The sequence below is a fragment of the Acromyrmex echinatior genome, chromosome 11 (assembly GCF_024713525.1).
Source record: "Acromyrmex echinatior isolate Ae372 chromosome 11, ASM2471352v2, whole genome shotgun sequence".
NCBI classification, from domain to species: Eukaryota; Metazoa; Arthropoda; class Insecta; order Hymenoptera; family Formicidae; genus Acromyrmex; species Acromyrmex echinatior.
In genome coordinates, this window is record NC_141862.1 from 10,226,272 (window position 1) to 10,239,074 (window position 12,803).

Sequence of the window (12,803 nt, forward strand, 5' to 3'; positions counted from 1 at the left end):
GAAAAAAACATTGTAATCGTGTGTACGATATCAGAAAAGGCCCAATGGCAAGATAGTATCATGTTCATGTGCTGTGAATAGCGTTCAATGTATTGTTAATAGTCTTAGCGTCGAGACATTATCGTGTCTCCTGATTGATATCTACTATTCAATTCTTTGCTTACAATACAAATAATATTACCACATAAATGATATTACCACAGAGCGTTGCAAGAGTTTTATATTCTCAAAAAATCAGATCATTCTCAAAAAATCAGATACAGACCTAATCAGTGATTCATAACTTGAAAAAATATTAAGATCATGGGAATTTGGGTCTTGATAATTTTAACGGAAAATTTTTTAAACTGACAATGACAATAGGATACGCCTAGTCTGGAGATTCAATACGAGATTCTTATCGCGCTAGAGACATAATTTCATATTCTCGACTGCAGAATATGCTTACATCCCAATTGTGCGCAAATGCGGCAAGTATGAAATCACGGTGAATCCGGCAATGAACTTTTCTCTCAATGTAGCCACATGCGTAACGAGCAAATCATCCTGAAGAAATTTCTCAGAGTAACTGTTCGACCTGTTTTTAATGAAAGCCGGAAGCGCGTATCAATAGCAGCTGTGTTATGTTCCGCGTCAGATCGCTCGCTAGGTGTATCCCGCCTGCCGGAATACTTTCATGATTAATTTCTACGATTCCGCCATTGTTGCATCGCCGGTGGCATTAATATTTCTGCGAATTTTAGGCGACAATGCGCGACAAAAACGCACGCGGTTTTGACGAGCGAGCGTTTGAGAAAGATCACATCTTATTTAGAAATGCATTTACATAAGGATCTAACAAGCCGTTTTCTTTGTCCCGGAAAGTATTTCCGTGAGAGAGAGATATTTTGTGCTCGTAACTACACCGGGCGTAACGTTGCTTTGCGTTGTCTTTCATTGCGGCTCGTTGAAACGTTTCAAAATATATCCCTTTAGAAGGACATTTTAATTGCGAGCATATATGGAGGGTCGGACAATGTAAATTACCTCGATGAAACGAGCCGCGAGGTGAAGAGGCGAGAATTTTTCAGCGCACTCTCAAACAGGGGAAGCCCCTATATAGTATTATGGTAAAACGTCAGGAAATCCCCGTGAACGATTAGCCGAGAGTCCCTTTTTTAAACCCGCGTTGTCAGCGCGATATGCTTTGAGGCGACAAAATATAAAAACTTTTGCGCCTGTGCCAGTTAGGGCGGATACGTAATTATCGGTAATTAGAAGAGTGTTTAATCGAACAGCGATATCGTGTTACACTTTTGTTCAATATATACTTAATAGCTTTCTTTCTAATAATCTTTTTCTTTCGTATTATTAGCGCTTACAACGTTACAAAACTGCACGAAAAAATATGCAAAGAACGTACGATAAATTGTATAGAAGAAATAGAATATTTGTACACTTCATATTAAAAGCACAGCACACAAATAATGGTACATTTATTTACCCGAGCGTTAATCTGCGCGATGCCATTTTTTGCTGCTTAAATATCAGCGTCAGAAAGACTTCCCGCGGTAATTACACAGCAACATCCGGTACCGCGCTTAAGGAGATTTTAATAACGATCATCCAACGCGACCAGATTGAACCGAAAGAGTTTTCTTATTAGATTATATCTCAACCTGGAGTCGCGATTATTTCGTAAAAGCTCGAAACAACGCGCAATAGCGCGATCCGATTTTCCAGTTCGAAAAAGAAGGAGCATGTAACATTAATTTCTCGTATACAGGAGCAACGGCCTTGAGACGAACTCTTCCAGCATCCCCCCGACGTCCTTAGAGAGAAAGGACGTCTCTCAAAGGCCTTCCTCGGAGAAAGCCTTTGCCCACTAGATAACCGTACGGAACACCGCACACCAACATAGGAATCACATCACTCTCCCTTCACCGATCTTTTTATCGCAATCTCGAGACTTCGCCAGAGAACTCGCGGCCGGCAACCAACTCTGGCATTCGCGCGCGTCGCGTTTTCTACTCTGTACGATATTAACCTTTTCCAATCCGTTCTATCCGATCCGACACCGATCTCCATCTCGCACGGCAAACCTACACTCGCGCATATATATATATGTATAAAATCCCCCAGTATTTTATGACCACTTAAAATTCGAAGCGAATTCATTTAAGTGATATGCTAATAAATTGAACGTGAAGCGACATCTGATCTAAGTCGCAAAATTCGTCTATCAATTTCGTAAGTGTTAAACAGTAATCTTCTGATATACTACAAAGCAAGCTCGGAGGAAATACTCGGGCGAAAATCTTTTTATACGCGCAGAGGCAGTGGGTCGATGGAGTTTCAATTGCATTACTTTCTCATCAATTCTCAACAGATGAACCCCCGCTTGTACAAGAGATGAAGTAACGGAGAGAAAGAGAAAAAAAGAAGGAAAGAAGCCGCCAGAGATTTATCCCGTTTAAAAAAATGTTTATCTTCAAAACATTTAAAAATTTAATGCTTTGCGTTTTAAATTGTAATATTCTCTGTCTCTTTATAGAGTATTTTCCTCAAATGAATAAATAATAATTTTCAATATTCGCGAAATTCGAAAATTCTCAGGTCTGGTTTTTTTCTCTGTGTCTAGTTAACTTGTAGTTAGACTTAACCTGATGATAATGCAAAAACATTGTTCTATGATTAATCACTGAACATAATTTACCTAACAACGAATAACTTTTATCACTGCAAAACTATCAGTGATTTAATTACAACTAAAATAATATAAAAATTTTTATATTAACATCAGGTGAGTAAGGTTATTAAGTCTAAGCGACAAGTTAATCAGAAAATGAAAACCCTCCTCGGCATCTTTTTTTCTTTTTAACACACGCTAGAATCTCTCTGCACCGAACCAGTACCTCGTCTTGGCGAAGTCGCGTAATTTGTGCAGCGGACTTTGGATTTCACTTGAAATATGTTGCGGCGAGAGATTATACGTGCCTCTACAAAGCACGTGTAGTACGTACTTGATGATGAAAGGGATAGACCGGCGACGCGAGGGTGGTCTACGTTATACAGGGGCACGATCGGTCGCTTTCATGTGTCATATCCGCGGGATCGTCGAGAGCCGCGGAGACCACCCGAGCGTGCACGATAATTATTGACTTGGAATCGTCGCCGCGTCGCTTTCGTGCGTTGCGTCGTGTATAGCGCGAAAAGGAAAAGCGGAAGAGGTAGTCGACGATCCCGACGATGAGGCGGACGTTTGAAAGAAGTCGAAGAGTCGGGTATAATAGCGGGTGAATGGGGGTGAAAAAGATAGCTCTATCACGACCGTAAAAGTCTAGATTCCCGACACTCCTGCCCCGTGAATTATGTGTGCGAAGAAATTCCTCGGTTCGATGCGAAGAAGCATAAGTAATTAGTACGGAAAGAACGGTTTTGCTGAAGTATCCGAAGATTGGAAATTAGCTACGTTAAAAAAAAAAACTTAAAAAAATTTTAATAAATATTTGTTTTAATAGTTCTAAGTATTATTTAAACATCTATTTATGATCTAAATGTAAACATTTATTTATTTGATATAAAAACTATTAATTTGTGATTTAACTGTACTCTTTTTATTGAATAAATATTTATTGTAAGTTCACTTTGTATTATTTAAATCAATTAGAGAAATATGTATTAAGATACAGTAAATTTTTTTTTTCAGTATTGCTAACATGTCAAAACTTTTTCCAGTATTAATTGTTCATTATACTCGAAGGCTCTAATAATTTTAAGAGTCTGATAAAATTATTTTCCGATTTGGAGTTAAATTTTTAGTATTTCAGTAAAATCATTCTTTCCATATAAGAGCTCTTCTTATCTCGAGAATGATTATCGCATCATAAACACTGCCAGGAATTTCCAAACTTTAATCTAATAGCGAGAAATACACGGAATAACTTCTACTTATTTTTCCCCGGAATTAAAAAATTCCTTTTAATATAATATCGTGAGTTCACGTCTTTCCATCAAAATAAATGTAATAAATCTTAAAATTTGAATTAGCAAATAACAATCACACCATGACTAATTTTGGAAGTTCGTTAATCATAATACAGTCATTAGTCAGTTTTCTGTCGAAAGGGAATAAGGGATAATCTTCGGCTTTGTATTTATATTTATGAGGAGCTTTACGTCCACGAAGGATCGAAACGTTAAGATTTTCTCTTCGGGAGTAAAGTTCACTACAAACTACATCTTTAAGCTCGTAAGAGCCATTGTCGTAACGGTTGCATCTTTTTACGATGCTTTTACGCAGTTTTATCGTTTGGAAGTCTCGGACTGACACAATACAATACTACGACGGTTTACGCGTAAACCTAGTGCCGTAATGTTGCTGGGATAATTCCGCGTTACCATGACTCCCGGCGAAGTCTATACTCGATACATGAATTCGTAATGACGGTTCTCCGGGAAACTCTACAAATCAATTCACGCTCGCACTGACGGTTTTATGAGGCGGACTCATCATCGATCGTTCCGAATTGATCATTCGCATCATCCAATAACGAGTTGCTTCAAGCAGCACGAATTTCGCTCTCGTGACGGCAATACGACCGTCGATTTCACCATTCTCATCGAAATTCGTTGCCGGTGAAAAGGATACCCCGGGTATACTCGATCACTTCGGGTCGAAAGCGCAACCACGCTCTCGATCGGGAACGTTTCCGGGAGGTGTATCCATTCGGCATTCGGATAACATTACCGTGTCGAGATCGTAAAACCGTTAGAGAATTAACCAGAAACCGCACGCATTTTTCTCGAAAGAGCAACTTATATATTACGAGATCGAGATAAATCTGGCCGAACAAAACGATACCGTCGTTACTTGGCTTATTATCCAATACGATAGAGTATTATCAGTATGACACGAAAAAGAAAAAAAAACAATTTCGCTTATGCACATAGTAAAAACATTTCGTATTTGTGTTGGAAACGATTCGCTCAAGTCCTTGTTTCGTATTTTATTTCTTAGTATATTTAACTATCAATGTGATTACGTTATTACAGTTCGTGTTATTCATATTCAATATCTGTACAGTGCCGAAACGACATAATTTATGTCGTTGAGTAATTAAACAAATAAAATAAAATTAACATATTTTAAAATGTAAATTTTAAGATATGAATAAAATATGCATTATTTTAATATATTGATAAATATTAATTTTATCAAAAAAAATATGCTTCCACAAGCTGGTTCCACAAATCGGTATTACTTTTTTATATTTATCTTCTTCAACAATATTTGTGTTATCTTCTCTCATACTTATTTTGCGTTAACTAATACATAAATTTGATTGAACCGTTTGGGACATGCAAAACATGTAAAATTAAATTTAATCGAAATTTTCCAACGTTGTAAGATCGCGAGCAAATATTTAGTTTCCCCTTGATTAATTAATATAATTTTCATTCGCGTGCGTCTGACTGATAATTAATGTTCGCAAGGTAATCTTATTGCCATTAAAATATGTCGTTAGACTCCGCCAGTGCGTACGTGCGTTTCCGTTCGGAAGGTGCGTAGCACAATGGCATTTACGTGACACAATCGTTGTAGTCGTACAGTTGTAGTAGCGTTAATCATCACTACTAATTGACACGTGAATGAATTACGTTCGCGGTTCGCTCACTCAAGTCTTTTCCTTGTCAATTCATTAGGCACTAGGTAATGTGATACGCGATATGCGCGACCTTGAAAGAGAACCAATACTATCACCTTAGTCCCAAACATGTTTTTCGTGACACCTTGCTACGTACCGATGCAATTATATTAGCGCGTGCGTAATTTGAGCGCTTTACTACCGAGAGATAAAAGTCTATCAATCATAAAATAATACGACGACGATAAGAGTTATATAGTGATTACAGAAGCTCTTTCGCGCTGTGTTCAGTAGCTTTTGATCAAATAAACTGCTATTGATTTGTCGATGGGTCAGGAATTAAGTAAAGATTAGCTAATTGATCAATTTGATATCCGTTAATGTATTTTATTTTTAACATAACTTTTGTAAAAAAAAAAAAACATTTATCATATCAATATTTAGATTAGCGATAAATAGAGTTTTCTTTTAGAAAATCTTCTCTGAATTTTTCAATTTTTCTAAATGCGAGACGGACTGTCGTAGAAATATTGATCTACTATTTTAAGCTTTCATGGGATAACAAAATCCCGAAATAAACACGAGTGATATTTAAAATCGCACATCTTTTCTCTTTCACGTTACGTGAATCTATCCTGCGAATAATGTTTACGAGACACGCAACCATCTGTTTTTACATCAAATATTTTATATATATTATATATATTATACAGCGAGCAAATTCTAATCAGCATCAGGGATTACGAGACCAGTTGGACACTTTCAAGGTTTTCAACGATCGCCTTTGCTTTTTGAAGCATACCTCCCTCTCTCCCGTTCAAAACCCCCTAGGTACGATTTCGCACAGACGGCATTCACTTTCACCTCGCATAATTTATTCTATACCAAGCGTAAATTGGAGGCATTTGGCGTATGTAAGTCGCCAATTTAATAGCGCGATTACGAGGTGAGACATACGCTCCTTTTTTTTCCTCTTTCTACCGAGAGTACTTTAACGACGCCGATGTGTACTTTATATGCCACGAGGAATGCATCTCGCGCGTTAATATCACTCGACTTTCCATTCGCTGCGTTCTATGTCTCCCAGCAGTTGCAGAGTATTTTTGCGCGCGAGAAAGAGAGAAAAAAAAGGAAAAAAAAAAACAAAGGTCCCAAAAAACTTTGACGCAGGCGCGAATATTTGAATCGTGATTTGATTTTATAATAAATTTACGTATCGCTCAAATCTATATTAATCTCAAAATTTCGCGATAATCTCCTGATTCCTATTTACTACCGTGATTGTTCGAGCGTTTCTTGCCTATAAAATTTTGTCATTTTTTTTATTATGCATGATGAAAACACAACGTAACGTGTTGTTATGAAAATCGTTCAATTATGAAAGAACATAAACAAAAGGAGAGGAAAAAGAAACAGTCGAAAAAGGTTTTATAGTTTGGAAGATTTTTAAAGAAAGTTTTACAGGATTTTCAGTTGTATAAAAAACCTTTTTGTAAAAAAGATTGTTGACGTTTTAAATCGCTATTATTATACACAGAAATAGTCATTTAAAGGAAACGTACACATTGGAGACAAACAAAAAAAAAAGGATAAGAAAAATTGTAAAGAAAGATGGGAAGAAAAGGGTTAGAATAAAAACGTCAGGCAAAATCATTACAATGGACAGGGAATCGTTACAATAACCCAGCTTTTCTTTTTAGCTATTTCTTTTAGAAATAGCTTTCTCAAAGTATTTCGAATGATTAATGTTTTCTAAGAAATTTCTTTCCATTTTCTTTACTTTACTAAAAATGAAAAACTTCTTCAAGAGAAACTGTCTCTAAAAATCTCAAACTACAAAATTTTTTGTAGACCATTAGAAAAAAGAAGGATCAACGGCATTATTTTTAATAAAAAATAATCTTGCTGATTTAACAACAGTATTAATAAAAAAACAAATAAAATTTTATTGAAACGAGAATATAACTTTGTGTTTGTTTCATTAACAGTGTTATGTGTGAAATAACAAAATTGTTTTCAATTAAAATAATACTATTGACATAACTTTTTCAGTGTATAAGATTATTTTAAAAAAGAAAAGATAAAATATTTAAGTTACAAGCAAAGGCTTTGGTAAAATATACACACACACACACACACACATAAATAAAAGAGCTCAATAAAAATTCGATGTACATACCATAAATTCTTTTTAGATAAATTAAATAAATAAATGTAAGAAGAGAATTCGTTTACGTTATCGATCAAATCATTCACATTCAATATAATGTTTATCATTCTATCTCTTTAATAATCTAAATAACAATTCGAGCCATGACACTCCGTTTAGCCTTCAGATTAACAAGATGGGTAATAAAAGAAAGTAGTAAAAAGGGAGAGATGGATTTTCTCTTCGCTTATAAAATACATACAAGCGGTCGTTATATAGCTCGGTTCTTTCGGTTCGGGTTATTCGAGTTTCGAGGAACAGCTGTACTTCTCGAAGGGGAACGCCCCTTTTCTTACGGGATACAGCCGACACAGCAGCAAGCCGAACCGGCCCTTGGGAACATAAGGGATTCGAACCTTGTTGCGCTTTTTTAAACGACCTTCTTCATTCTTCTTTCTTTCTCTCTCTCTCTCTCTCTCTCTCTCTCTCTCTCTCTCTCTCTCTTTCTTTCTCTCTCTGTTTCTCTGTCTAGATTTCTCGTTTGTTGTACTTTTAAACTCTTCGTAGGATCGTTCATTCAAATGTTTAGTCGCTACTGGTAGACGGAATGTCAGAGCGGGAAATCTCGGTTCGTGAAGATGCTTCAGATATTTAATTTTGTTTGATATACTATCTATTTGTCACCAACAATTTATTACGTCTTAAACAGATAATTCTCTGTCGTTGATGTATTATTAATTAACGAAAAGAGATATCCATTTCGACATGATAACTTCAAGTTTTCGGTTATCTTTCTCGTAGATGCTTAAGATTAATTAAAGTAGATGTTTTATACTAATCGAGATAAATAGATGCAGATGAAATGTTAAAGTGTGACTTTGCTATCTGTTAATCTTTATTTTATACGTGACGTCAATTGTTATCATTATTTTATCAAAGTAGTTAGTGATTCAATGATCTGAAACGGAACTGGTAGGGATAAACATTAAAATCTCATTACTTAAACGAGTTTGAGCAAATGCACGGCTTCTAAAACTCATAGAATTTATTCGCGATGGAACTTTCCGCGATCGGTTCGCAGCGCGTAAATAAATATTTATCGCGGTAATACGAAAAGTCGATTTTCCCGTCAAGTGTCGTTTGAAAATACCGGATGGCGAAATTGTTATTTTACATCGAGATCGTTTTCCGGCTTGCTTTACCGGCACGTCGCCGCAACGTGTACAGCGCAATTCGCGTCGAGAGGCGAATTACAAGTCACGTAATAAAAGTGAAACAAAAAGACGCTTTGAGATATCGACGATACTCAAAGCGGCGAGGTTGCATACGAAATTTCTCGCTATCTCGCGGTCTCGGGGATATAAAGGCACTCGTACATTCAACGACGATATTTTGACGAAGTCACGCCCCACCCGTGCAACGGCTCCTCTACTTTCGAATCTCGTCCGGGAGGTTAGAATCAGCTGATGTAAGAATTCGCAATCGCTTTACAACGCTTCATGCTCGTTAGACCGCGTATATTCCTCGGTTTAAAACGCGCGCGGTCAGAAAATCACCAAGTTGTAAAAATAAAAAGGGCGGACGGAGAAAAAGAGATAGATATCGCCATTCATTCGAACGCTCCAGAATATAGTCTAGAAAATTCTCTCAAGCGCTAAACAAAACAACAATTGATAAAACAAATTTGATTGCAAGAGTAATAGAAATCAAATTAAAAGTAAAAAGAAAAAAAATAATAAACGACTGAAAACACATAGCAAAATATATTATTGTAATAAAAAAACCGATTAATTGATTGATCGAATTGGAATTTATTGAGCGCTCCGAGATACAGTCCCCTCCAGCGCTTGTCAAAAACATTGTATAAAATACATTATAAGAACAGAGAGACTGTAACCGCAAAAAGTATGTTTTTTAAAAAATAAAATCAGGAAAGAAAATAATATATCGGCAAACGAATATGAGAGTCTCAACTCTCAAAAGACGCAAGTTGATACACTTGAGGAATGAAAAACTATTTAAAGATCTCTTCTGCTAAATGCGGACTAGTTAACAAATTATCGCATCAAGAGGTAAAGCATAATAGCGAGTACATCATAATCAAGATAAGAGAGAGAGAGAGAGAGAGAGAGAGAGAGAGAGAAGAAAAAGAGAAAGAGCGAGACAGAAACCACGTGTTACAATTTTTTTAGGCCCCGGGGGATTCGGTCGGCCCGAATCGCCGACACGTCGGTATTTAACAGTCATTGAGAATTACAGGAGGATACAAAAATAATACGAAAATTCGCATACGAGCGCGTCCAGGAGATTAACTTGCAGAAATCTTGCCATCTGCGACGTGACACTACGCGACGAGATGATTCATCTGTTTTCACGCTCTCGTGGTGGATCCTTGCAAGATCCTCGCGATTACGTCGGAGGAATATTCGGGAGACTTGGAAAAGATTCTCTTATCGTTCTCATCGGAGACTCCGTACGCGCGAAAATGCGTTCGAATCCCGTTACACGCGTATGGGGTGGACTTAATTTTTTTTATTCGGTACGGCTCGTTCTCCCGCTCTCGTGTATTACGTAATTTGCCGTTGTCAAAGCAGCAGACGTGTCGACATCGCGCGCGACTCGCTCGCTTAACTCGCTCGGCGCCGCTGTTACTCCAAAGCCGCAGAGAAAAAGGGCGACCACATACCGAGACGGAGGGAAGCGTATCGAATTTTCGGAGTTTACCGGCCTTCGAGAAAATTCTTCTTGTAACGGGCGTAAAAAGGGAAGGAAGAAAAGGAGAAAGAGAGAGCAGCTGTTCGGCAAAGAATCAAGTGGCCCTCTCTCGAACGTGATCTTGAAGGAGAACGGATTGCGAGGAGAGACAGAGAGAGAGAAAGAGAGAGAGACATATGGAGGAGGGAGCGGAGCAATAATTAAAGAGAGGGGAAGCTACAGAGAGAGGGGCAGGGGGAGAGAGAGAATCGAGCCCCTCGAAGACGTCTTCCCAGGCGTCGGCGACGGGAAGACATCGTCGCGACGAAATTTCGCACGAAATATGGCGAGCAAGCAACACGACACGATCGGGTGTCTCTCGCCAAGACTCTTATTCTCTCTCCTTGGCACGATATTACGACACACGTACGCAGACACTCGCGCGCGCGCATACGCGCCACTATTTCTCGCGGTGACATGCACGCACACATGTACGTACTTACGTACACGTATGTGTGCGTACCGACACACACACATACACACACACTATTATATATATATATATATATATATATATATAACGCACACGCACGCGGCGAACTCGCGCGCACGCGCGCGCGAGTGCGACGATCCTAGCCTCCCTAAAACGTGCGAGAAACATCAACGGACAAGGGAAAAAATGCACTCACCTTAATCTTGAGGTACTCCTTGATGGCACGTTGCGACGAGTCGGTGAGCTTGACAAATATCAGGGATTTGTGCTCGTCGAAATTGCCGTGCGACGACAAACCATACTGGACATCTGGCACCAGCGCCATTTCTTCGTCTCCCATTTCGCCGTGTGCGGCTTCTCACCGTCTCGCTCGCTCGCTCGCTCGCGCCGCACCGTCTCGCTCCAACCCGCGCGCACGACTCGCCGTCCCCTCGGCACACCACACAGCTGACGTCCTCCGCTCGTCTGGCTACTCGGGCAACGCCGTGAAGCAGCGCACGACGACAACGCGCCTTCTCTCTCTCTCTCTCTCTCTTCTTCTCTTTTTCTCTCTCTCTTCTTCTCTCTTCTTCTCTCTTCCTCTATCGCACGGCACTCGCGCGCGTTTCTGTGTTCCAGCCTCCCTTTTTTTCTCTCTCTGTCTCTCTCCCTCTCTCTTTCTCTCTTTTCTTCTCACCTCTTTTCTCACCACCCCTCGTTGAACACACAAATTTTCGCGCGGCACGATATTCGCGCCGTACGGCGCGCGGAACGTAACACCGCGAAACAACGACACCCGATGATGACGGATATCTTCAGCCGGAACTCTCGACGCGAGACGAGACGTTCTTTCGAGAAACGTGTTTTTCCTTCTCGCCACGCTCACACCATCACCTCCACCACCGTCGTCGTCGTCGTCGCCGTCGCCGCCGCCGCCGCCGCCGCCGCCGCCGCCGCCTCCGCCTCCTCCTCCTCCTCCTCCTCCTCCTCCTCTCCCGCACAGTTTGCTGTATGCTCTTTGCTCTCCTTCTCTTTCGCTCTCACAACTGTCGACACACTATACTCGCGATCGCTGAGGATCCCCCCCACCCCGAACACGATACCGCAGCTTTAGCACCCCGTGGATGAGGTTTTTTTTTTTTAACAGCAAACCACCCTCGTGCGCGTTCGCGATTTCCCACCTGCTCCGATCTCTCTCAACCGTCGCATATTACTAGACTGACGCGACTCATCCCCGTGGTTTCTTCCTTCTACAAACTGAACGCCGAAAGTCCGGTAGAATAGATGAGAAGCAGCGCCCGTCGTTTCGCCGCAAGGAAACACGACTACACACTTTCGAACGGCCACCTGGTAGGCGGGGCTTGTGGAAGAGCCGTTCGACCAATTGCGTCGCGCGCAACCGGATAATCCGACTGTCGAACCAAGGACGACCTCGCCGTCCTCGCGCGGTGACGGCCAACGATCGACTACCTGCCGGCTTTTCCCGTTCCGCGCCGCGTACCGTTGCCGCCACCTGTCGGCGCCGCGCGGATTTATAGCGAATTCGGTTGGGTGCACAAGTCCATATTAAACCCAATTAAAGCCGTTGTACACTAGTGTACACTTAATGTTTTTTGTTTCTGCACTACAACTCTCTTTCTCGCTTTTGACAAATATCTAGTATATATATCTGTCTCATTTTAAGTTTCCAAAAGTGTACACTTGTTTAGCCAGACCTTAGGTCTGTTCGCGTTGCGCTTGAAGTCCTCAAAAATTTTTGAACTTAAAATAAGATAGATATGTGTGGATATACAATTATAAAAGTGGTCTAAGTAAAAAATCGAAACATAATGTATTATCCTATATATAATTTCATTCTAAT

General features: G+C 39.9%; 1 protein-coding gene across 1 annotated transcript in view; it reads right to left on the reverse strand.

Moving 5' to 3' along the window:
• Su(Tpl) (Suppressor of Triplolethal) overlaps window positions 1-12,432 on the reverse strand; it is a 106,216-nt gene extending 93,784 nt beyond the window's left edge. Inside the window, exon 1 of the mRNA XM_087411445.1 lies at window positions 11,160-12,432. Coding sequence (XP_087267571.1) covers window positions 11,160-11,303 — 144 coding nt within the window. The 5' untranslated portion in view covers window positions 11,304-12,432. The remainder of the gene's footprint in view (window positions 1-11,159) is intronic.
• Between the last annotated feature and the right edge of the window lie 371 nt (window positions 12,433-12,803).